We start from the raw sequence: 26,357 nt of genomic DNA on the forward strand, positions 1-26,357 counted from the left end.
AGATATGATCACAATTTGCAATGGCACATATCAAAATTTAAACAGATTTAGCGTCCAATTAGTTTGGCTTAAGCGAAACGAATATGAAATTAAATGTTGCAGTTGCATTTGCATGGTTACGTTTCTAATATTTTATGTGAATTGAGCTTGCACTATCTATTTATTAGGTTTTTATTAGGACATCATAGATAGTATTTATCATTATTAGGTAATATGCTTCATATTTCAATAATGTAAGATAAATGTTTCGTTTTTTGTAATACATAGTTAGTATAATACTTTAAATATAAATATTTCCAAAAATGTATTCATAGTCAATTTATTATTCATTTTAACTCAACTAAACATACAACAAGAGCTTGTCCGATTATGCGATGGAGCCACTGTATTTCAAAGAATTACATTCAAAATTTAACTTATTTTTATACTAATTTTCAAGACTTTCTTTTTTATCTAAAATTCTTTTGCTTATACAGGCATATGCACTATTGGTCCTATTATATTATATTATATTGATAAACTCAAAAATCTATTTCCCATGTTCTCATTATATTAGATCTAAATAAGTTAAAGTCTTGACTCATCAGCTTATTTCAAACTATTCCCATTAAATTAAATGAAAAGATCCTTGGCGAAGCTAAGTTGGCAGATCTGACTATTTTAATTAATCAAAAGCTTTACTTTGCTACTCGGCTATTAAAATAACTTAAAAGTAATCTACAAACCTGAGATTTTCATTATAAGTTTATCAGTTTAATATTTCTGCTACTTCAATAAGCTTTAGAGCCCTTAGTATAGTTTATTTATTCAAGCAGTTAATCTAAATGTTATATTCTATTATTAGGCTTTATTATTCTATTTCTGCTCACTTTCTTAAATCCTTGTAGTAACTTTTATATTAAGCTGCTTGATAAACAATTTTCTCAGAGTGTAGACTTTTCTACTGTGTGTCAGCCATCTTGTGAGGATGACTAAGACAGCGGCCTGCGGCTCCTGCCAGTCTGTCTGTTTGCTTGTCTTCGGACACAAGTTGACCATAAATTAATGCATAATTGCAGACGCAACAACGGCCTGGTCTGGTGGCAAGTGCCTGCTTGCTTGCCACAAGCGTCTGCGTGGTAGTAAAAGTGAAAATGAATTCCTTAACTCGCAGTCGAAACCAAAACGTCATTCTAACTATTGAATGGCCACCTGTTGCCACTTGACTTAAAATAGACTTAGAGCGGAAGAATCAGAGCCCAGACTGCATGCCAGACAGAGACAAAAGCTGGCTGCTGTGGCAGTTGATTCGAAATCGTGTGTCGCATAAAAGGCAAAGGCAATGAAATGAAAATGCAAGCGCAGGGCCTTAAATGGCGCAAATAACTGCAGGCATTCCCCACTGTCTACGTGTGTAACGATGCCATTCCAATGGAGTCAACCAACAGCACACAGTTCCTGTCGTCCTCAGTCCGAATTGCACATAATTAAAATATTTATAGCTTACGCAGTCTTATTTATAAGGCATTCAACGCGTGCCGGTATTTTATGTTTGCTTCTTTCAATTAAGCAACAAAAAAGAAAAATTGAGTCTAATCCGAAGATAATTTTTGTTGCTACTAATAAGTTGCAACTAAACAATTTTGATTGAATAATTAGCTCAACTTTAATACAAATCTAAGCTTATATCTAATCATAACTTTACAGCTATGTGCGCCTCAACTTCATTTCCTTGCTTTGCTTGTCACAAATTCCACACAAACATTTCGTTACAGTTTATAGCAACAGCCAACATTTATTATTTAGACCCCTCAACACGATGTGCGATTTGCCCTGTGTCTACAATGCCAACAACTGTCTCGAGGGCACGCCCATCAAGGGGCGCACGTTCAACATATTGCTGCTCTACTGCTGGCAGCGCGAATACGATAAACGCCCCTATAAGCACTTTCAGTTTCGTCGCCTGGATTTCGAGGAGCGCATGAATCGCAGATATCACTGCTTACGTGACTTTCGCACCATTGTCAACTTTTTGCTGCAACGTCGTTTGCATTCGGTGTCCATTAGCAGCGTTGTCGTTAGCAACTGGAATGCTCGCATGCTGCAGGATTTTGTGCGCTCACTGCTGTCAGTGCCCAAAGTGGAGCTCAAGCTGATGCGACTGCCGCACGAGTTCTTTGTCATGCTGCGGCTCAAAGTGCGCCAAATGAAGCTGCGTGAGCTTAGTCTCGAGGGTAAGCAAATCCAATAGCAAATTTAACAGAGCAGAGTGTGGCTTTTAAACAAATGCAATTGATTGAAGATTTTATACTTTTATTTAATTTTATACTTTGATAGCAGCAACAACGTAGCGTGAATTTATTTATAAATATTTTTAATAATTACAATTAAAATAGATTTCCTTCACACTTTTGTTGCTTACTTATATAAAATCAAAAGAGAAAATTGTTGCTTAATATTTATAAAAAATCATAAGAGCAAGCAAGACGCTTAAATATATTCTAAGTTTATAATTCTTTTATAATTGTTTTACCAAAAAGCCTAACGAATATTTATTGCTATCTTAAATAATCTTATTAATAATCACAAAGGCTAACATTATACTCAGCTTGGTTTTCTTTTTGGCTTATGCACAATGCATGCAATAAATATTTTATTATTATTTATAAATTTATTTATTTTAATTGTATCCTAGAATTAAATTCTATGGTACAATTGGTATAGCCAGAGCAACAAAGGCCTTCAGGCTATTTATAAATTTCATATTTAAAATAAAATGCTAAAAAATGTAACTAAGCCAAATAAATTAAAGTTTCAGCATCGAAAGTTGACGCGCGTTCAAAATGTTTGCACATTTATTTAATTAATATAAATACTTTTTGATTGCAAGCCTTTATTTATTTTTACTATTCTCCATTAATATCTACATTAATTTCTATATCCCCATTACAGCCACGCCCTTATCTGAGAGAGATGTGATTATGTTACGCGAAGTGCTGCTAGCCAGTGGCACGTTGCATACACTTAACGTTGCAAGCTGCAGTTTGAATCAATACAACTTTGCCACATTAGCGGATGGCGTCTACAAATCGAGCAGCATGCGCTCGCTCAATGCCAGCAGAATCTTAGGCCTGACATTGACGCTGGATACAGAGAAGATTACCTCGATTGTGGGCTCGCTGCTAATGCAAAACAAACTCGTTGAGCTGACCATGGAGCATTGCGACTTTGTGGCACAGGACATGGAAACGGTGGCCGAGTATTTGTACAGCAAAAGCTGCAGTCTGCGGCGACTGCGTCTCGGCTATAATCGCATTGCCGCCGATGGCGCTATGTATCTGATGCGTGGCATGGCCAGCGGCGGCAAGCTGGAGCTGCTCGATATAAGCGGCAACAGCATTGGCAGTCATGGCGGCGAATGGATTGCCAAGTATTTCAGCTCGTGCCTCATGCTGCAGCATTTGCATTTGAACTATAACGAAATTGGCGCCGAGGCCATTAATCTTATACTGCTCACGCTAAAGAAACCGTGTCGCATGAAGCGTCTGACTTTGTATGGCAATAGCTTTGATGCATGCACGGCAATGATTGTGCGGCGTCTCCTGGATGCGGAAGTGGTGCTGCATGAGGAGATTGATATTAGCTACACTTATGATGAGGCACTGCAGGATTATCGCATTGTGCCTTGGCGTTAACAGAGCGTTGCTTTTATGTTTTATTTAATTTTAACAACGCCGACAATGGATAATAAATTTTAAAAAAAATTGTAAGTAAATTTGTTTATAACTATTTAATTATGTAGATTTAAATCAGTTATTTTATTACTCTAATTACCTAAGTATATTTAGTTTTCGTTTTAACTTATCTTACATTACAATTAAACTACTTTTCAAAGAGCTTTGATATTTTCTTAAGTTCTCAAAGCATAGATATTATTTAAAATTATTGTTGATATACTTTACGTTATTGTTGTATATTTATAACGTAGTAAGCTATTATTGTAGTGCATTAAAATTAAAATTTGAATAATTAAAAATAAGTTTGAATATATTTTCATTATGTTTTATTCATTTATCTTTAAAATTGAGAGATTGATATTTTTAATTTTTATTTCTAATTATTAAGTTTAGTTTGCCAACTTTATGCGCCGCATATGAGCGCCACCTATAGCAAGCTTTGAGCAACACAGCAAGTCTTAGCTGCGCTTTAAGTTGCCAGACTGTTAAATTGAGTTTACTGAGCATAAAAGTTAAATAAATAAATGCTACTTTAAATTAAATTTAAAATATTTGAAATATATGTTAAGCTATTTTGCTTATAATATAAATGTATATTGATTATTAAGTTAAGTTTCAAAGCGCAAACAGCTGATTTGTGTGTCTGGCAACTTTCGCTTTCGTTTCCGGCTTCGCTGTTGTTGTTGTTGTTATGCCTTGGCCCATTGTGTGTGTGCATTATTGTTGGCGATTTCAAAGTCAAGCGACAACAACAAGAGCATAATGCGCAGCTAAAACAGCTGCGAGAAGCGTTGAGCACAGAACTTCAACGGCAAACAGAGCACGAAGACAACATCGGGCAGAAGCAACGACGACGAGCAGCGACAACGAGGCGAAGCCAACGTTATCCTTGTTGAGAGTTTTGCAATATATTTTTATTGCAGCAGTCTCAACGTAAGCGTCGAAGTCACAAAATCGCAGCAAACTCAGCTAAGCACACGGTACAAGCGAGCAAACAAAAATAAAAAAAATATATTAAATAAAATGCAATTGCAATTGCAATAAACAATTAATAATTTGAGTGTGCAGTTAGAGCTATAAAATATATATATTAGTATTATTATTATATACATTTTAGTTAATTGTTGCGGCAAGCGAAAGTGAAAGCTGCAGTCAGCTGCGTCTCGAAATGAGTTCAAGTTCAAGCTGGCGCTTGTTGTTCAATTGTTGTCTTCAAGTCTTAAAGTGATTATATTTTTGCAGTTTGCAGGCTACACACACTCAAAAATTAGCATTTGCTGAGAAGCTGAGAGCTGAGCTGAGAGCTGAAGCCGAACAACTACCCACCTAAAACTGAAACTAAAACAAAAACTCAACTAAAAATCAAATAAACTGCTACTAAAACCAAAGCAGCTGCTGTTAAAAAACTTTTACTATTAACTTGCAAAAGCCACAACGCCAACGCTCAACGCCAACGCAGGACGCCAACGCAGCAGGACTACAAACAAAATGAACGACAGTCGACGGAATACGGCCACGGAATTTAGTTACATACTACAGCGTCAGGTAAGCTGCAGCAGCTTTAACTTGTTATCCAAAACCTGCTTAGCACAGCTGCTTGCAACTAATTGCATGTATTTTGTATAGTTCTTTTTGTTGTTGCTGCTGTTGCTGTTGCCATTGTTGCGCTTTAATTGCAAGCAATTGCGCTCATTAACCTGCCAGCAGTCAAGAGTTTTGTTGCGGGGCAAACTAATTGCTGCCCGCTGCTGTTCACTGAGTGCAAAATGGCAGCTTAATAGCCCCCAAAAAAAGAATTTACACACACACTACATGGCGTATGCTTGATATGCATGCCTATGTGCAACGGATTGATTGCATTGTGGCATTTAAAATGGCTGCAAAATTAACAAATTTCTATTGACTGTTGTTGTTGCACATTATTTATTTATGCAACACACACACACACACATACGCAGCTTAGATTGGGGATTATGGCTCTGACATGCATTGTCAATCAATCAATTTCGAGCAATTTTGGTCGTAGTCGTAGGTTTAGCTTGTTAGACAACTAAGCCAAGTCAAGCCAAAAAAAAAGGACAATTGAGGAAATAGAAATTAAGTTCTTTGGCTGTTATAACTAAAAAGTAGTGTAAGGAAATTGATTATTAAATCAAATCAATCCGGAAGCAGCTACAAATTAAAACAGTTTGCATTTATATAGTTCAACTTAGTTAATGGGTGAATTATATTTAGCAATTTAATTGAATAATTTCATTTAATTAGGGGAGAGTTAGTTAATCAAGATGTAATTAATTCAAATTAAACGAAATTCTCTCTTTTGCTTCTTTTAGATGCAAGAGATGTTATATATTTTAATATATTTTTATAAATAGTATCAAGTATTATCTATTTAGCTGCTGATCCTTCAACAAATTTGTTGTTAAGTTATTTTAGTTTAAAACCACTCGAGAGCTATCAATGGTACCCCCTGCCTGCTTTTAAAAATATCAAAAAATATTTTTTTGCATGTGCAATTTACAATTTGATGGCAGCACAAATTTTAGATTAAAAAGCCTTTTACTTTTGCATTTTAAGCACAACTTTCATATGCAGCGGCAGCGGCAACGGCAGCAATTTGCATATGAATGATGTGAAAACAAATTTTGCTGAAAGCCTTAACATTTATATCTCTATAAGCATGCATATGTGTATGTGTATGTGTATGGTAAATAGCATATTGATGGTTGTGTTAAAGCTATTGACATGGGCTCATAATGCCATAAGCTGCGCCAGGCAATAACAAACAGCAACAGCAGCAACAACAACAACTTTTGTGGTTGCGTGCAAACAGAGCGAACGAATTGAATTCAATTTGCCTTGCACTGCGACAATGTGTGCCTTTAATATTGTTTTGATTGAGTGTTAATTCAATATGCCAAATAAATCAAAAAAAAAAAAAAGCAAACACAGCGGTTGGTCTTTTTATGATTAATGGCGCTCAACAAGACTTGATGAAACTTCCAGCTGGTTGACCTTTGTTACACATGGGCAATTTATCTTGACTGCGGCTGTGTGTGTGTGTGTGTGTGCGTAAGAATTTAATTAGGCGTGGCCTGCCCTTGAGATTACAGCTGCCTGTCATTGCAAGTTTGATAATAAAATCGATAAGCCGCGCGTCTTAAGCTTTAATTACACAACATTCAGTGCAAGTATGTGCCACAGACGCACACACATGCAGCGAATTTATGATGCCTGCTGCACATACTGATGAGTTTTTGTGCCCGAGCATTGTTATGATGTATTTGCTGCCGAGCTGAGCTGCCTTCCTTGTGGCGGCGCAGCAACTTCTTAATCGTCGCTTAATATGCAAGGCATGCGGCTTGAGCCCTTTATAGTGTCTGCGTGTCTGTGTGTGCGCGCGTATGTGTGTGTGTGACCTTAAGGCAGGCCTTGCTGCACTCAACTTGGCTTGAGTTGTCTTGGCGTTTGCATTGTTTAAATATCAAATAAAAAATACGTCAGCAACTGCGATAAGAGAAATCAATGCGCGCAATGTCTGTGGCACAGTGGCATGCAAATGTGGTGGGCGCTGCACGTGGCACAAATATTGACGTAGTTTGTTTTGCATGCAGCGCGCGCGCGCCAGGCTGTTAGTTTATTTTCAAGTTGTTGCGCCTAATATTAAGTATACGCGCTGTAGTGCGCGGCCTTAGCCAAAAGCAATCAAAACTTGCGCTCGCAAATGTTTTCAATTTATTTAGCTAGCTGTCTGTCTGTTTGACTATTCGAATGTGTGTGTGTGTGTGCGTCTGTGTACGTTATGCAACTGTTGCATACTTCAAGGCGCCTGCTGTCAATGCTTTTTGCAACGACAGCTGCATAATTGGCAAATCTCAAGCCGCACATAAAGCTGGCATTGGGGTTAAAGCGCTGCCAAAGGTGTGCTAACTTTTTGCGCATGTATGTGTGTGTGTGCATATCTCTGGGGTGCTTAGCTAGCTGGCTTTAAATGCTTGTCGATTTCAGTGCTCGGTGCGATTTTATGCCGCTCTGATGAATTCAGCTTGCTGTTTTGTTTGCATGCCGTGCGTGTGTGTGTGTGCGTGTGTGTGTCTGCTAAAACAATAAAAACAAATGCGCTCTGGGGCTCCACGCAGGGCGCAATTGTCTTTGTATGTTGTATGTATCACAGTCCGCCAGCAGCATCGACAAAACGAAAAAACGTAAAAGTAACAACATTGGCACATAAAATAAATAAATAAAGCAGCGCACACAGCAAAAACACGTGCGGCTCTCGATCTATATATCTCTCGCTTTCCCGTTACTTGGTATGCTGTGCATATTTTTATAGCGCATGTTAAGCTTCGCATTTTACAGCCATTGCATAATCGAACTGCACAGCTATGCATATATACTATAATAACTTATTCTATTTGCTTCATTACTTATATATTGACTGATATTTTTTTGTGCTTTTCAATTTGTTTTTTTTATTGTTATTGTTGGCTGCCGCTCAGGGCAGCGATGTGTCCGCCGTTGAGGCTTATGCATTCGATGACTTCAACAACCTAATGAAGGTAATGTTTTTGACCCACATTTTATGTAAACTCCCACACACACACACACACACACACACACACACACACAGAAGCATGCTAAAATCACATGCAAAGCGACATGCATTCACGTTCATTAAATTCCAGACACACACAAAAGCCAAAGGCGAGGGCGGGCGCTTGCACAATTTGCTGCTGCCATTGGCCACGACCTTCTCCACTTCTTGGAACAAGCTCTCTGTGCCAAATTGCTGGCATCAAAGAATGTGCGCACATTTGCTCGCTGGCTGGTCTGGTCTGGTCTGGTGTCTTCTTATTAAATTTCATATCTACTTGCACTCATTTATTAAAAAATCTTCCATATAAATGTGTTCTAGTTGAGCTGCAAATGTTAGATCATTTATTATAGATAAAGCAGCACTTGCAGGCTTCTGCTGCTACGCGCCGTGCCGTGTGTAGGTGGCAAATATATATATTTATAAATCATAAAGCTTGAAATATGGTGTGGCAAATTTCGGTTTTTTTTTTGTGTTGCGTGTGGCAGCGCTTTGTGGCTATTTTTGGTTGCAAGTTATGTTTGCTAATGAAAGCAGCAGCAGCAGCTGTCAAATGGCATTTTAAACGAATTTGTTGCAAGTAGCGCTAAAATAAATTTTATATAGAAATGGACACGTGGTTTTATTTTAAGGTTCAGCACAATTAAATACAATTAAATTTAAAATAATGATGATTTTTCTTTTACTTTGTTAATCAATAGCTGAAGAATTTATTAAATTAAGTGCATTTCAAAATATTCATGCCTATAGAATTTTTGACGCATAAAGTGTGAACAAACTCGTGTCCAACTCTAGTATGAAATAAAATTTTTTTTTTGCATATTTTGCTGCCTAATCTTGAATATAAATTACTTTAATATACTTGCAATTGCTTTAAAATTATTTTACAGCTTTGAGAAAACTTTATTAATTGCTCATTAAAATGTAAATTTTTTGCTGTAATTTGTTTGTGAAAAAATTTTCTATTAGCTGCGCGCACAAGTCAATCAAGCAAGTTGTGTAATTTGATATGTGGCGTACTTTTATAGGCGGCACGTAAATGTGTTGGCATTGCCATTAAGGCTGGCACTGGCACTGGCACTGGCAAGGTTGCCCCAAATCAAAACAAAAGAAACTTAGCTTAGCTTAAGTTTGCTGTCCATGCCAACCACCCAGCCCCCGCCCCCGCCCCCCATTGGCTGCTTGCCACAATGAATGTGCAAAAAGCAAGAAAGGAAACGAAACTTGATTGTTTGCTTAACTAATGGCAGCTGAAGCGCCAGCAGGCAGCCACTTGCAATGCTAATAATAAGCAACCAAATTTGTTGTTAACGCTGCCTAATTTATGCACTTGATAAAATCCAGTACACAAAAACAAAAATAATTTATTAAAAGCCAAGCAGCGCGCGCGCCAAAAGCAAATCCAATTAAATGCTCAAGTTATTGTTGCAGCAGCTCAACTGGGTCAAGCCAAGAGACTTTGTTTATTTGCGCTGTCAGCTGCAGCAGCGAGTGAGAAAAGCGGAGCAGCAAAAAAGCAAAAAAAAATTGCTGTTGTGTCAATACTAAGCGTTGACATTTGACAGGCGCATGTTAATTGCTGCGCCTTCACCTACAGACAGCAGCAGCGCCTGTTGACATTTCTGCCTAAGCGTTTGCCGCAAATGTGGCGCAGTCAACTTGCAACACACACACACACACATATACACTTAAGCATATGCTGGCTTGCCACGCTTCATGTCCAGTTTTTTGTTTTAGCAGGCGCCTAATTTCATTAAGCAAACAAAAGCCAATTTTCCAACTCTGCTGCTGCTGCTGCTTTTTTTTTAACTCACGTGTAGCACATTTATAGGCGTTGTATGTATGCTTGTGTGTGTGTGTTTGCTTCAGCTGTAACATGAATATTATTAATTAAAATCGTGCAATGCATGAAAAGGTTTGTTTGGCCTGCTATCTGAGCAATGCCCCAACGTTATTTTCTGTTTGTATTTATCTTTGCACAATGTTTGCCTTTTGTTAGTTACCTTTGCTTTGTGTGTGTGAAACATTTTTCTCTGATTTTAATTTGCTGCAACACACACACACACCCACACAGCTGCACAGCTACTCATAGCCGTGTTAATTGAATCATGTTCAAGTGCTTTGTACTACAAACTTGATTTCTTAACGACATCAGTTTATGTTTTGCTTCGGCTTCGACTACATTGTAGCAGCTTTGACTGTCGGCTATGCTGGCCATTTGTTGTTTGCTTGTTTGCATTGGCTCAATCGAGTTGAGAAAACCTGTGGTCTTTGCTTTTTATAGCACAGCTTGCAATTAATGCTGAATTTATGACGGCAGAAATTCAAAGGCAAAGTGGAATTTTATATTCTGTTGCATAAAATGCGCAGATTAAGAGCTTTGAGTGAATTCAGATTTACAATGAACTCTTCGCTTTGCATATTAGAGTTGGCTCGGGACGTTAATCCCACTTGACTTTTGCTGAATTAAAGACTTATGTACAGTTTGAAATACAAAATGTACATAAAGCGGTTAAAATTAGGAAACATAAATTGAATTATTTTAAAAGCGATAATTATTTTTTAAATTTTAAACTATAACTAATATAAAACCTAAAATATAGATATACAAAATAGTTTTCTATTTATGTAAATTTTTTGTTGTTTCATATTTCTTGAATTTTACATATTAATATAATTTATTTAATTTTACTACTATAAAACCTAAACTATAAATATGCAAAATATTTTTATATTTATGTAAATTTTTGTTTGTTTCATATTTCTTTAATTTTACATATTTTGCATAATACAATTTATTTCAATTCCATATTTTTATGTTTTTTTAGCTACAGAGCAGCAGTTCATCGTTCATTTTGGTGTTGCCTTTGCCTCACTTAAATTCAACTTTAATTTTTGCATTTATTTTTGCGCTTTTGCGACGAATTAATTGGATTTTGTGCTTGTGCTTTAATTGCCTGGCTGGGAATTGGGTGGCAAATTGTATTTTTGCTGTCGTTGTTGTTGTTGTTGCCATGCATTGCCTTTTGCCAAAAATTATTTATGCGCATTTTAAAAGCCTTTAAGCTGCTTGCTGTATTAGCATATGTCAATAATTTAATGTTCAACAATAAATGTTGCAACAGAGCGAAAACCCCAAAGGGCAGGCCAAAAAGGAAATGCTTTCCATGTGAATAAACACGCATAATTATATGTTGTGCTCCAAGCAGACAAGTGCGCGTCCCTTTTTACGCATCAGAGACAAATGACTTGTGTGTGTGTGTGTGTGTGTGTGCGTTATTTGCATGCCAAACATCGAGTGGGCGGCGCTTGAATCAAGGCAAACTGTCGAGGCATTTCCATTTCAATTTCAATTTAAACTTTGGTATTTTCAATTGTGTAAACAATGTAATTGTAATTGCAGGCGCAAAAAAAAACTAAACTTAAAGCCTAAGCGTACTAAATTTTCTCTTTTTTTCTCTTTTTTGGGTAGCGCACAGCCTTCGACTGTTGTGGCTGCCAGATTAACGAGCGAGCCACTTGTCTACAATTTCTCACAGCGCAGAGTTTTGTTGTCGCTCAAGCGTTGCCGCAATTTGTTACACTGTGTGTGTGTCTCTCTGTGTGTGTGTGCGGAAGGACACTTTGTAATTTCATTTGCTTGTTTGACTATGGCCTTGCCTAAGCCTTTGTCCAGGTCGCATCCTTGGCATTGAGTTTGTACGCTCTGCTCTCTCTTTACTTTGTTTTTCATTATGATGTGGCAGTGCAAACACTTTAATAGTTTTTGTCTGCCTCTTAAACGTTCGGTGCGGCGGCGGCGGCAGCGACGGCCGCTCTCAGCAGACATAATTAGCAATTTGCTTTGATACTGCTGGGGACTGAATGGCATTTTTAATGGCACTTTGCCACGTGCGGCACGAACTTGTCAGCCTGCTGCCACCTGTCGCCGGCTTTGCGCCACTTAATTGAATTGAAAACTCAACTCGCATGTAATTTGCTGCTTGCTTCGCAAAAATTTTCATTACGCATTGTGTGTGCATGTGTCAACACCTGAGCACCAGAGAGCCTGGAGAGCTGAAGCTGCAAATATTTACGCTATATAAACTTTGTTTGTCGCCGTAGCAAAACTTGACTGCTGTTTGCTATTTGGCATTTGCAAGTTTTGCTTTTTGTTTTAATTGCAGAACGAAGCAGCTGCATACGAAATAAAGCGCATAAAGTTTCATTTCATACACTTTGACATTTTAATAGAAAAATGGAGGCATGGCAAGCAGAAAAAAGAGTTTTCTTAATATGCAAGATAAACTGAGTCGCTGGAGTGCTGCTCGTATATTTGCCTGTCTGTCTGTCTGAGCAAAAAGAACTCAGCGCTAAAGTCAAAATTTGGTACGCCCACTTCCGTAGCAGTAGCAGCTTTTAGCTTTTTTCTTTTAATTTCCGCCCAGCTCCTCCGCCCACAATATGTAACATGCTTCAAATTCAGCACACAAGCTTAAGCATGTGCTTGTCAAAGTGTAGCAAAAACTTCGCTGCGCCAAGTAACAAATTTTTGTTCTTATGCGATATCTCAGCACGATTTGCTGCCCTTTGTCAAAGTGTATAAAAAAGTTGACTGTGCCCAGCTTTAATTTCCTGTTCCTGTTTTATTTGTATCTTTTTTTTTGGCACTCGCATTGCAGTAAATGCTAGCAGAGCCAATCAAACTTGGCTTACTTACTGCCAACTGACGCGCGTAGCGACAGTCAGTGAGACTGTCTGACCTTGTTGCGTGACGTGCTCTGTTCTGTTCTTGCCTCTGTTCTGGTTTGGCTGCCTGCCTGCTGTTTTATGGGCCTTCAGCCTTTTCATATAAAAGTTGGGTTTTATGGCGCCTGGTCTTGTGTTTGTGGTCGTGGGATTTTTATCATAAAAAAAAAGTGACAACAACGTGCCGTATGCGCAAGCTTACCTGAGCCATTGCGTATACGCAACGTTGTCTGCGTCTAAAACAGTTTGCTTTTGATGTAAAGAGGCACTTGAGGCAATTTGAGCTCTTATCCCAATCAACGTGCCATAATAGAGAGCGCCAGAGTGAGCGAGCTAGACAAATAAGCTATGACTTTTGTTTTTATTTCTTTTTTTTGCTATGCACGCTAGCATGACCAACAGACACATCAGCAACAGGGCCAGCAACAGCCACAACCAGTGCAACAACAACAACAACAACAGCCACAGCAGCAGCAACAACAACAACAGCAGCAGGCTGGCATAGCAGGAGATGCGCTCTCCTCTTTACCACAGGCCTCGTTTAACTACATCAACTCCATCGTTGGCAGCGGCGTCATTGGCATACCCTACGCTCTACATCGCGCTGGCTTCGGTCTGGGCCTGGCACTGCTCATACTGGTTGCCTACATTACCGACTATTCGCTCATACTAATGGTGAGTAAATTTGCTGCAAACGGAAATTGATTGCGACCTGTGTGTGTGCAACGCTACGCAATGAAAATTTGCATTAATAACGAGCCAAGCGTTTGGGTTTTTGGGTTTGCAGCTGCTGATAAGTCTCATTACGTTTTGCAGGTCAGATGCGGTCATATTTGCGGGCGCTTTAGCTATCCCGGCATTATGGAGGCTGCCTATGGCAAATATGGTTACTATTTGCTATCGCTGCTGCAGTTTATGTATCCCTTTTTGGGTAAGTGCCTAATCGTCGAATCCCATCTCACCAATAACTTTAACGTTTTTTTTTTTTGCTACACAGCCATGATATCATACAATGTTGTTGTTGGCGACACTTTATCCAAAGTGCTGGTGCGCCTGATTCCCTCATGGGGCGATTCCATGGGCGCCGTTCGATTGGGCGTCGTCTTTTTTGTCACCGTTGGCGTCGTCGTGCCCCTTTGCCTCTATAAGAACGTCTCGCGTCTGGCGCGCGCCAGTTTTATAAGCCTCGCCTGTGTTGTCTTCATTCTGTTCGCTGTCATACTCAAGCTCATGTCGGGCGATTACAAAGTGTGAGTATGCAACAACAACAACAACAACAACAATAACCGTAAAAATTGGGGGTCTAAACTAATAAGTGGGAGCATGTGTATGCGATTTGTTATTTTAAGTGTGTGCCAAATTAAATTTCGCAGAACTTTTCAAAGCCGTTACGTGCGTTGCTTAAATAAATAAATAATTGTTATTTTTGTTGCGTTGTTTTTAGTTACAAATTTAATTTAAATTTTGTTTGCTTAAAGTTTTGCAATTAGCCCTTGCACAACAATTAAAACAAACCAAAAATTAACTTTAAGCAACTGTCGTTCTAGCGAACAAAGTTATGTCAAAGCAGTAAGCAGACGCTAGGACATCAACTGTCGCCTTTTAAGCAAAAATAGATATACAAATTTATTAAAAGCACTCTCTCAAATTAGAAATGGCTACAACTTACAAAATACATGCGTTCACCAAAGCAATTGCTTGACTTTGAGTAAGCCAAAGCCAATTTTTTGACGTTTTAAGTAACCACTAGCATAACAATTACTTTGAATTTGAATGCACACAAATTAAGTGCAGCCATTATGATTTATAATTTATTATACTCAAAAGCAATAATAACTAAAGTTTACTTTTAATCAAATTAATCTCAAAAGTATAGCGCAAAGTAATTTATTTACTGTTAAGTCTACATTTTAGTTAGCTACTAACTATAGACAGTTCATCTACTTTTATTTTATTTTTTAATTCCTTAAGCAGCAAATCTTGTTACCAAAATTAGCTACAACAAGTCTATTTAAATAATGCCAAATAATAACAATTCTTGTCGGCATAATTTATTTAATAATTTTTTTAATTTATTGCCTTAATAAAATTTGTTATTTCTTAACATTGCATGTTTTAATTTATTTTTAAATGACTAATTTCTTTTTCTTTTTTCTGCTGCGCCCCTAAGTATGCTTTAAAATGTCAGCTATAAATCTAAAATTTAACTACACCCCTAGTTAGGGTCGCTTACTTGCTCTGCTAAGTTGACTGGCTGACTGGCTACCTAGCTGGCGCAATTTATAAAAATTACATTTGAAAAATTAATTAGTTTTAAGTGGGCGCTGACGCTGTCTAATAACGCGTGCAGATTTATTTGCATTTTAATTACAATTTGTGTACGCGAGGGTAACAAAATTTAACGAGCACACCTTGAGATTTTAATGCACAAGTACCCTTTAAAAGATTGCTTAACAGTGTATATAAACTATATTTATGATATGGCGTTGGTATTAGTGTGTGTGTGTGTGTGTGGCCATTTAAGAGACTATTAAGTGTGAGTTTATGGGCTGCCAAGCTGGAAAGAAAACAAATTTGTAGTAAATTTTATTAGTTTCAAATGATGCAGGCGGCTTTGGCTTAGCTGCAGTTGAATTTTGGGGTGGGCGTATTGTGCGGTTTAGTGCTAAGTGGCGCTTTAGAGCCTTCAAATCTGTGGCCCAGAGTTTGGCGTCGACTGGCATTGAACAGGGGCGGCCACAAGGCGCATAAAATGCTCTGCAGCACTTGTTTGGTCTTTTATGGCTTTTCATTAGTTTTTTTCATTTCCATTTTTTAGCGCGCTCTGTTGCATACAGACAAGTCCAAGCTGCTGCTGCTGCTGTTGCTGCTGCTGTTGGTTGCAACAGTTGCCACAGCACTTGAGGCGATAACTGTGCTCATGCCCACGCTCTCGCCATTGCGTATTTCATGGTCAACGAGTGGATGCGCGTTGGGGTCCCTGTTGCGTTTGCTGGGGCATAAAATTTAAATAAATTTCCAATTTGCGGCTTATGTAGCGTACTGTTACACTCAGCGTTTGTTCCAACGTCGTTTATCTTGCCGGAGCATGTTACCTGCTTTACATTTTTATATACATGCTGTGTTTTTTTGCTGCTTGGCTATAATATTTTACTAGGCAAACGAAATGTTAATTTGGTGTTAACTTTGTGTAATTTTTTTTCTACTTACGGCCTGTTGCTGCAGCACGGATACGGCCGAGTCTTGGCGCTTTGCAAACACGGATCTAATCCCCGCCACGGGCATCATGGTGTTTGGTAAGCAGTTAACTCGACAGCAATTTATGCGCTTAGGCCAGACACACATAAACGGCTTTAAGCTAAAAGGGATAACAAACATATGTTCGCCACTCAATGTCAATTGTTTCTATCTCTCTTTCTATCTCTTACTTTCTGTTATCATCTATCATTTGGCACAGCTTTCATGTGTCATCACAATACTTTTCTCGTTTATCAATCGATGCGCGAGGCGACCCTGGAGCGCTGGGAGAAGGTCACCCACATCTCAATTGGTTTTGCCTGGACAGTTGCCGCACTCTTTGGCATTGCTGGCTACTCGACATTCCGTGCTCTGTCCCAAGGTAAACCAGCTAATTGACAATTTACCACCTTGCGCTGTATATTTAATTGCATTTGCCCACACTGCCCACTTAAATCCTATTTATTTACGGTGTCTGTTTCTTTTTTTTGCACCTGCAGGTGATTTACTGGAGAACTATTGCTGGGATGATGACTTGATGAATTTCTCGCGTGTACTCTTCTCTATTTCAATACTGCTGACGTTTCCCATCGAATGCTTCGTATCACGTGAGGTACGCATAGTCAGCAGATAAGTAAGATAAGACGACAGCTAACAGGCAGTTAAATTAAATGATTAATTAATAGAAATATATATAGAGTGTAGCTGTTTGCGTAAGCAAAATAGTAAAACAAGCAATCAATTGGTCAACAATACTAACAACAAATATTCATAATTTATTTAATGCTTAACATCAAATATTCAATACACACATGCAGGTTAGCACGTAGCTTCAAAGCTGTTCACACAATTGTGTTTAAACTACGTGTTGTTTAGCTAAGCCTCAGGCTATCTACTGCCCATGCTAAGCTGCTAGCTGCAGTTAAAACAAAGCCCACCCAACCATTAGTATAATGCATATTGAGCGCTCTTATTAAGAGCGTAAGCGATGCTCGAATTGAGTCACAGCAGCTCAAAGCGATCTAGCGAGCAAACTGTCGCCCACGCTCTGGGAGCAGCTTGCACTCTCATCTGCTCTTGCTGCACTGAGATCAATGTGAGTGAGGCTGACACGTAAGGGGCCATGCAGGTCAGTTGGGTCTGAGCTGTTGGCTACTAAGCACGCAGTGAACGAGTTGCCAGTGAGTTGCTACATATAATAATAATATAATATACGAATATTATATTTATTAACAAACAATCTATTGAACTAATTAACAATAGTTGTATATATAGTATTCCATTCTATACAGTCTACTTTTCTATTACTTTGCTTATTATCTTTCTTGTGCGAATTCGAAAATATATTTTAGTTACACTTATAATTAGCGCTAACTTACTTTCGTGAGTCAGCTGTGTGATTTGTTGCGCAAATTAGTAAAATAAATTAAACTAAATATATAAATTTATCTGTAAATCATGCTGCTGTTAAAGCGTAGTTTATATTTTTGGCTCTGCCTGTTTGTTTTGGACAATCATTTTGACAAACAAAATGAAATTGCAAACTTTTTGCAGCCACATTTATTATTTTTTTTCTATATACTTTCATTACTTTTGCAGATTGTGCGCGCCTTGGTTCATCGGTTTGTGCTAAAGGAGCCCATCAGTGAGTTCACACAGGATAAGGATCCCAGCTTGGAGAAGGGCGCCGAAATTGACGAGTATTCGAAAGCAATTACGTTGGCGATTGTGTTCAGCGCCTTCATTATATCGCCCATGACCGACTGTCTGGGCTCGGTGTTGGAATTGAATGTGGGTTTGATTTGTATAATGATTTGAACACACGCACACATGAGCACACGAAGCAAATAACATATAAGTACACAGGCAAAAGCGCTTTGTAATTTGATGTAAATTTTTTTGTGCTACACATTGCAGGGTCTACTGGCTGCTATACCTTTGGCTTATATACTGCCGGGTCTGGCCTACATACAAATGGAACCGCATGCGCTTTTCAGTCGGGAGAAGCTGCCCGCCTTGGGATTGGTGGTGTTTGGCGCACTGGTCACTATTCTAGGAGCGGCTGTGCTGCTGCCTGGCCTAATGGGCGGCGATTGTCGAGCGGATATTGTGATGGGCTATTGCCGGCAGGAGTTTCAGAATGCCACCGTTGCGAACAAGGTGGTGCTGAATTAAGGCCAGCCGAGTGTTCTAGCCAAATGTCATTAGTTAAGTCCTTAAGGATTGGCATCCTTTGATTCGTGCTTATGTTTCGCTTCATTGCTTTGTGTTTTGCATTTTCTCACATTTAAATATTCTTTTTGTTTGGTATCTTTTTGTGGATAAGCAGCAAATGCTTGCTATAAAGGTAAAGGTACCTGAGTATCTCAAGTTCAAATGTATCTGTCCGTCTGTCTGTGTGTGTGTGTGTGTGTCGTCGTTGTCGTCTACTATGTCCCGTGTATGTGTTAGCTGTGAGGCTGAAGTGATACGAGCAATTTGAAACCTGAAACTCAGTACAAAATAGAGTGCTTAAGATCCAAAAGTATTAAAGCAAGCGAACGAAAAGTATTCAACTTAATTTGTAAAACATACATTAAGCTGTTATTTAAATATATTTAATTGTAGTGCAAGTTCCTTAAACGTTAGCAGATTATTGGTGTAATGCATGCGAAATTTCTCATCTCTCTCTCTCTTAACAGCGTTGTGCCAAAAAACGAAAAGCAAGTGAAAAATTGTAATTGTGCACAACGCTTTGGCATAATTGTTATTGTAATTAAACAAGTAGCATTAGCGTAGTCTGAAATTATATTTGGGCACCAATATACAAACAGACACACGAACAACAACAAACAGAGCATGGAAACAAAACTAAAAATGAAACATTATAGTCAAAAAAAAAATATTTAAAGCGAACTATTTGTAATTTATCTAATGTTATTGCGAAAACGAAATCGAATCATATTTAAACGTTTTATATATATGTATACAAATATAGGAAAACATTGCTTGTGACTAAGCTTTAAACAAATTGTTACAAACATACAAAGAAACAAACACAAACACTGAAAATACCTGTAAACAGTTTTAAGTTTTTAGTTGTTGCTTTAACAACAACAACAAGCACTGATTATATTTTAAATTGCATATATATTTATGTATAACATATAAGTACGAACACTTGTATATTTTTGTATAATCTATTTTATGCTTAGTTTCGAGTGCACTTTATTATACAAATACCAATACACACAATGCTCTCTAATTGGTTAATTGGGAACCAAACTCTATAATTTTGACTCAGAACTAACTCCTCTATGCTAAGAGCTTATAACACAACATATCACATACTAAATCAAAAACAACAAAACTAACAAATGGCCAAAATGTTAACCAAGGGCTTTTCTACAATACTTTTTACAACAACAACAACAACTGAACAACTATCGCTTATACAACACAAAACAGCAACACAAAATCAAATCTGACAAATATATATACAACATATATATATACTCTTGTATATACACTATTTAGTAAGCTGTAACTACAGCTTCCAGTAAATTTTTAGTTGCTTTTGAATTCCGCTTACACTTTGGCGTTTTTCTAGCGAAACTGGAATTCAGAACATTGCTGCATGAAAAAATGTGTAATCAGCAATTTTATTTCGAAAACCACATGCATACCAGTTTTACTTTAAACAAAACAAATTGCATTTTATTTTTATTGATAAGCATATTAATTTAACTGTTTGCTTTAGGGAAACCCTAACTATTGTCTTTATAATATTTATAAACCAGGCAGAAACTTCAAGTTTACAAACGAAAAACAAAACAAAAACAACAATTGTGCATGTAGTTAAATAAATTATTTAGCCTTGATGTGCAGAGCGTAGAATTTGTTGCATACAAAAATATAATATTAATTTATATGCATAAAAATAATCAAAGATAAAACTTCACTCCAAAATTAGTACGATATGCATATGTACATATGTATAAGCATTATGATAAATAAATAAAGAATGTATTTTAGAAAAATGCAATATAATTCAAAAATAACAATTTGCGGCTTTTGCTTATCAGTTTGTTTGTTTAGGCTGGCGATGGAATGAATTTAAGCATAACTAAGTTTTGTGGTTAGAAATTTTGGTGATAATGCACATATCGTGAGTATATAAAGCACTGCTTGCGCCAAGTTGGAACACAGTTAGGCAAAGAGCTGAGTGCGCTTTACTTGAATCCTTAATTAATACACCAAATGGCTGAGACAAAGAACTTGCTGCTGCTCTTTGAGCATCCCACTGAGCCCGTGTTCATGGACAAGGGCAAGACGGTGACTGTTTTCGATGTGCCCGATAATTTCCTTACCGATCGCTATCGTCCCATCAGCAATGAGGTGCAGAGCCGTGTGGGTGAGAAGGTGCAACAGCGTGTGCCAGTGCGTGAGATCTCCATTCCCGATCTGCGCATACCCATGTCCTTGGGCCGCGAGGAGCAGTTCTCGCTGTTCATACCCAAGCATCGTCGCATTGCAGGTCGCCTGATTGATATATTCGTCAATATGCGCAGCATTGATGATTTGCAGAGCGTGGCGGTCTATGCACGCGATCGCGTTAATCCTGTAATGTTCAACTATGCGCTGAGTGTGGCGCTGCTGCATCGTCCTGATACTCAAGGCCTGGATTTGCCATCGTTTGCGCAAACCTTCCCCGATCGCTTTGTCGACTCGCAGGTGTTCCGTCAGCTGCGCGAGGAGTCGTTTGTGGTGCAGGAGGGCTCACGCATGCCCATTGTCATACCACGTGACTATACCGCGTCCGATTTGGAGCCAGAGCATCGCTTGTGGTACTTCCGTGAGGATTTGGGCATCAATCTGCATCACTGGCATTGGCATTTGGTCTATCCCTTCGAGGCCTCCGATCGCAGCATTGTGGACAAGGATCGTCGTGGTGAACTCTTCTATTACATGCACGAGCAGATTATGGCTCGCTACAATATGGAACGCTTCAGCAACAATCTAGCGCGCGTGCAGCCCTTCAACAATCTGCGTGAGCCCATTGTCGAGGGTTACTTCCCCAAGATGGACTCGCTGGTTGCCAGCAGAGCCTGGCCACCACGCTTTGATAACACGCGCCTCAGTGATCTGAATCGTGAGTCAGATCAGATTAATGTGGAGGTCGCTGATATGGAGCGCTGGCGCGATCGCATCTACGAAGCTATACACCAGGGCTTCGTTATGGATGTAAGCTCAGCTTCAACATTATATAAACGTCCATTGCTTAGCTATTAATCTTTACAGGAGCGCGGCAATCGCATTGAGCTTGATGAAGCACGTGGTATTGATATTCTTGGCAACATTATGGAGTCTTCCATACTCTCACCCAATCGCACCTTGGTAAGCCATTCAAACCTTTATTTTTAATATATATTTAACAATTTATTTTGTTTCTTGTCTCAAGTACGGTGATCTGCATAACTTTGGCCACGTTTTCATTTCCTACTCTCATGATGCCAACAACAAGCATTTGGAATCCTTTGGCGTTATGGGCGACTCTGCTACGGCTATGCGTGATCCTGCTTTCTACAGATGGCATGCCTATGTGGATCGCGTTTTCCAGGAGCACAAGTCGCGTCTGCCTGCCTATACTGAGCCACAGCTCAACTATACTGGCATTTCTATTACCGGTGTGCAGGTCGCTGCCAATGGTGGTCAACCCAACATGCTGACTACTCACTGGCGTCAGTCGGACATGGATTTGTCTCGTGGCTTTGATTTCACACCACGTGGCAATGTCTTTGCTCGCTTTACTCATCTCATGCATGTGCCCTTCACCTATACCATCAATGTGAACAACGATGGCGGCGCTCAGCGCTTCGGCTATGTGCGCATCTTCATGGCGCCCAAGAATGATGAGCGTGGTCAGCCTATGCTGCTGCGCGACCAGCGTCTGATGATGGTTGAGCTGGACAAGTTTGTCGTGTCACTCAATCCCGGCCCCAACACTGTGCGCCGTCGCTCCACAGAGTCCAGCGTCACCATTCCATTCGAGCGCACCTTCCGCAATCTGGATGCCAATCGTCCAACTGCTGGCAGCGCTGATGAGCTGGAGTTCAACTTCTGCGGCTGTGGCTGGCCGAATCATATGCTGATTCCCAAGGGTCTGCCCGAAGGACTTAAGTGTGATCTCTTTGTCATGGTTTCCAACTATGAGAACGATCGTATTGACCAGCAGCTGGTTGGTCGCTGCAGCGATGCTGCCAGCTACTGTGGCGTGCGCGATCGTCTCTATCCCGATCGTCAGTCCATGGGTTATCCCTTCGATCGTCTGCCACGCACTGGCGCCGATCGTTTGGTTAACTTCTTGACTCCTAACATGAGCATTGTGGATGTAAACATTCGTCATGAGAATCGTGTGGCCTAAACGCTAAATATCAGCTCTGATAACCTAACCAAGTAGCTTTAAGACAATTATTGGCTTTTAATAAATGCAGCATAGAGAATTAACCAAAAAAAAATTAAAATCATACCCATTTTTAAATCGACAATTGCAGTTCGCTTGTGCTTTTAAAAACGCAAATAGTTTTTAGTGTTGAGCAAGCCTTGCAGACTTAGCGATAAGGTAAACAAAGTGTTGCCGACTTGCAATTTATCGATAGATTACGCAACAGTGTTGAAGGCTAACAAGTTTATTATCAAAATGCAAAGAAAAAAGCAAATCTTTTTATTTAACTTAATTTACATATTACTATGTCTATCTTTAGTTCATTGTGTGTGCATCAAGACCGTGACCTAGTTGCAGTTGCAATTGTTGAGCTGACAATTGGCAATTGCATTTTGATTGAGCTTTTAATAAACGCACACACCATGGAGCATTTAAAGCAAACAAAACATAAACAAAAAATATGTACAATGAAATTGAAACTGAAAGCTTGCGCAGTCCCATTATTTAAGACGTGACCTTAGACGAGTTTCACTTGATCAGTGATTACGCTTATCAGTGGCATATGTATGCTATTGATAGCTGCTCCTCTCACATAGATCAGAGTGGGTTTATAAAAAAGCCACAGCGGCTGGCGGCAGTTCAGTTATAATCCAGCAGCGCAAGTGAATAGAATCTTTAATAAACTATGCGCAATTTGTGTCAACAGCTGCTGCTGCTGATAGCGGCCATTAACGTAAGTCTTTATTATTTAGAGCAATATAAATAAAAAAATAAAAATTTTTGGTGATTTTTTGTTTGCGAATTTAGTGCGCATTGGCCAGCACCGATGCCAGCTATGACCTGCAGGCCAAGACGTTCATTGAGCAGTCAAGCGAGCGCTACTATAAATTCTACAATCAGATAGCCGCCGAGACCTATACAGCCAACAATGAGGAGGACTTTGAAGCGCTCTACTCAAAGCTCACCAATGTCAAACGCATTGCGGATGAGCTTGTGCGCATATCACGCGAAGCTAGCGGCTTTGATGTAAGCAAAGTACAAAATGAAACGCTTAAGCTGGCGCTCAAGGAGCTGCGCAGCGTGGGCGATTTATTCGTCTTGGGTGAGGAGTACTTTTCCTCGGTGCAGATGAACTTGGCGGCGCTACAGAAGCTGTCGACGGACAAGGACATTGAGCCGTATATGGGCGGCGCTAAGCAGCCCAATGAAGATGACAGTCCGCTGGCCTATTATCCGGATATACAGAAGATAGTGCAGCATAGCAGCGATGCGGATGAACTCAAATACTACTGGGAAACTTGGCGCGATAAGAACCAAATCTGGGCTTCGGTTAACTTCTATACGATTGTAGAGGCTTATCGCAAGGCAGCGGGAATTTTGGAGATGCCCGTGCATGAGCTTTGGTATCGCTATGACAGCCAGGAGATGCTGCAGCAAATGGAGCAGGTTATGCAGGAGCTGAAGCCTGCCTATGAGCAGCTGCACGCCTTTGTGCGTCAAGAGCTGCATAAGAAATACGGCGCTGAGGTCGTGAATGCCCAGGGGCCCATACCCGATCACTTGTTTCAGCAGGTGTTGGAGCAGGCCTGGGAGACAGACAGCATAATTGAATCCTATTTTCCACGTCGTGAGCTGCCGCAGTATGATGACTTTGTGCGTCAGTTAAGCGCCAAGGCACTGGTCAATGAATCCGAACGTTTCTTCACCTCGCTGGGCTTTCAGCCATTGAGTGCGGAGTTTCACAAAGATCAGCTCAAGGAGCCCAATGAGGATAGGCCAGATGATGATTGTCGTCCCTCGCTGTTTGATTTGACGCCACATGTTTATATGATGTACTGCGAGAAGGTGAGCTTTAGAAAATTGATGCAGTACCACGCCCAAATGGGGCGTGTCTACTACGCCGAGCAGAAGAAGCAGCTGCCTTCGTATTATTTCAAAGCCTATAATTTGGAGTATCCTGTGGGTGAAGCCGTTGTGCTCTCCGCCTCCTCGCCCACGCATTTAACCTCGCGTGGCTTGGCCAAGAGCGAACAGTTTCCAGAAAAAGCGCTAACAAATCGACTGTTCCGCATGGTGAGTGAAAGGTCTTTAATTAATTTTCAAATTCGATAATTATATCTTTGGTTCCTTAGGGCATTCACACCATTCTGAACATACCGCTTTTCTATGTGCACACCAGAGTGATGCATGATCTATTAAACGGCACTGTGGACATGGACACTGTAAACAAGCACTACTGGAAACTAATGGAGCTGCATGCAGGCATTGAGCCGCCAACAGATCGCGCAGAAGGCGCCATTGATTTTCCCTACAAGTTCTATGTGAACATTGAGCAAAACTATCAAACCAAGTAAGTTTATTTACTCAGTGCTAACTTTTTCACATTTAAACTTAACAAACTTTCTTGGCAGAAAATTCATTTCGGAAATTTTGGGCTATCAATTCTATCGCGCTTTATGTGAGAAGAGCAATCATCGCGGTCTGCTGCACAATTGCGATTTCTATGGCAACTACGCCGTGGGCAACAGTCTCAAGTACATATATTTAACTTTTTAGTTTTTTCACAGCTTATAAATATTTATTTCATTAGAGCTATGATGTCATTGGGCTCTACCAAGCCCTGGAAGCAAGTGGTGAGCGAAATATTGCCTAAAAATACAGGTCTTAGTAGTCTGGCACTGCTCGAGTACTATCAGCCCATTGTCAATTGGCTTAACACGAATAATCAACAGACTAAAGTCAAAATTGGCTGGAATGCCAGCAGCAAAAGTAAGTTCTTATTCTTATCACAAATTGCCTTTATTTTTATTCTATTATTTTGCTTGCAGAAATTGTTTAACTTTGTTTCAACCTGTAATTTTGCCAATAAATGTGACTTGAGACAGCCTTTATATATTTAAATGTCAGTTTGAATAAGCGCGCAGCGAAAATCGTTTTACAACACTGTAGCCGAATGTAAGCGTTCAAACAGCTGAACTAGTTCATATGCAGCGCCATGCTTGTTAGAGCGAGACAAATATTGATAAATATGCTTCAGCACTAAGTTAGGCGCGCTTTTGAATTCGAAATAACAAATTTGCTAGCCAGCCTTAAAACTATTATAAATGCAGATATAAGTTCGTTTAGCCTTGGCTTAAAACACGTGTTCGAATTGCTTACTGATTTGTTAACTATTGTTGCAACCTGTCTATGATTAGATATATTTCCCAATTGACTCTCAGTCATCCGAATAATCTGTTCCGGTTGTTAGCAGCTGGGCAATCAATGCACTTTACTAGCTTTCAAGCTTTTCGCTGAAGCTGTAACCACAAACAAACATTGACTGGCGCGGGTGGTGCGTCCGCTAAAGTGTTGCAATATTGAAGCTTAGCGAAGCGCAGCCGGCGGTGCGTGCATCGCTTGATTGCAGCTGGACTTGTGTGTGCCGGACTTGACAACGCTTCAGTTGCGGCAAAAGGTCAGCGAATTGCTGTTGCACATGACGGTCATCAGCCAAGTCGAACTGTGAAGCAATTGCAGACAAATCGCAAGGTCGTAACCATACATATATTTCTTCTTCTTGAGTGGACTGTAATCAGCGGGCGTTGAGCATTTAGCTGCAAGCTCTTTCACTGAATTGGACTTGGCTTGGTTGTGTGGGGGCGGCATTTGTAAAATG

General features: G+C 39.5%; 4 protein-coding genes across 7 annotated transcripts; all 4 read left to right on the forward strand.

Moving 5' to 3' along the window:
- Positions 1–1,724: 1,724 nt before the first annotated feature.
- On the forward strand, positions 1,725–3,745 carry LOC108597331 (NLR family CARD domain-containing protein 3). The gene is made up of 2 exons (XM_017983826.1): positions 1,725–2,213; positions 2,932–3,745. Exons 1-2 carry the CDS (start codon positions 1,799–1,801, stop codon positions 3,672–3,674), a joined length of 1,158 nt encoding a protein of 385 aa, XP_017839315.1. The 5' UTR covers positions 1,725–1,798; the 3' UTR covers positions 3,675–3,745.
- Positions 3,746–4,609: 864 nt separating this feature from the next.
- Positions 4,610–19,327, forward strand: LOC108597329 (putative sodium-coupled neutral amino acid transporter 11). 4 transcript variants are annotated; one of them, XM_017983821.2, is made up of 11 exons: positions 4,610–4,696; positions 4,959–5,261; positions 8,216–8,275; positions 13,429–13,713; positions 13,855–13,969; positions 14,036–14,288; positions 16,264–16,334; positions 16,496–16,657; positions 16,776–16,888; positions 17,875–18,066; positions 18,193–19,327. In XM_017983821.2, exons 2-11 carry the CDS (start codon positions 5,205–5,207, stop codon positions 18,448–18,450), a joined length of 1,566 nt encoding a protein of 521 aa, XP_017839310.1. In that variant the 5' UTR covers positions 4,610–4,696; positions 4,959–5,204; the 3' UTR covers positions 18,451–19,327. The 4 variants fall into 4 exon arrangements, with proteins under 4 accessions (XP_017839310.1, XP_017839311.1, XP_017839314.1 ...); XM_017983822.2 differs by lacking the exon at positions 8,216–8,275; XM_017983823.2 differs by lacking the exon at positions 8,216–8,275 and having other exon boundaries at positions 4,618–4,696; positions 13,608–13,713.
- Positions 19,328–20,511: 1,184 nt separating this feature from the next.
- LOC108594981 (phenoloxidase 2) lies at positions 20,512–22,703 on the forward strand. The gene is made up of 3 exons (XM_017980114.2): positions 20,512–21,498; positions 21,556–21,651; positions 21,716–22,703. Exons 1-3 carry the CDS (start codon positions 20,515–20,517, stop codon positions 22,676–22,678), a joined length of 2,043 nt encoding a protein of 680 aa, XP_017835603.1. The 5' UTR covers positions 20,512–20,514; the 3' UTR covers positions 22,679–22,703.
- A 492-nt stretch (positions 22,704–23,195) lies between these two features.
- Positions 23,196–25,638, forward strand: LOC108595374 (angiotensin-converting enzyme). The gene is made up of 6 exons (XM_017980601.1): positions 23,196–23,432; positions 23,507–24,772; positions 24,832–25,049; positions 25,111–25,233; positions 25,290–25,468; positions 25,528–25,638. The coding sequence occupies exons 1-6, from the start codon at positions 23,385–23,387 to the stop codon at positions 25,536–25,538; spliced, it is 1,845 nt and encodes a 614-aa protein (XP_017836090.1). The 5' UTR covers positions 23,196–23,384; the 3' UTR covers positions 25,539–25,638.
- The last annotated feature ends 719 nt before the right edge of the window (positions 25,639–26,357 follow it).

The sequence above is a fragment of the Drosophila busckii genome, chromosome 2R, assembly GCF_011750605.1.
Source record: "Drosophila busckii strain San Diego stock center, stock number 13000-0081.31 chromosome 2R, ASM1175060v1, whole genome shotgun sequence".
Lineage (NCBI taxonomy): Eukaryota > Metazoa > Arthropoda > Insecta > Diptera > Drosophilidae > Drosophila > Drosophila busckii.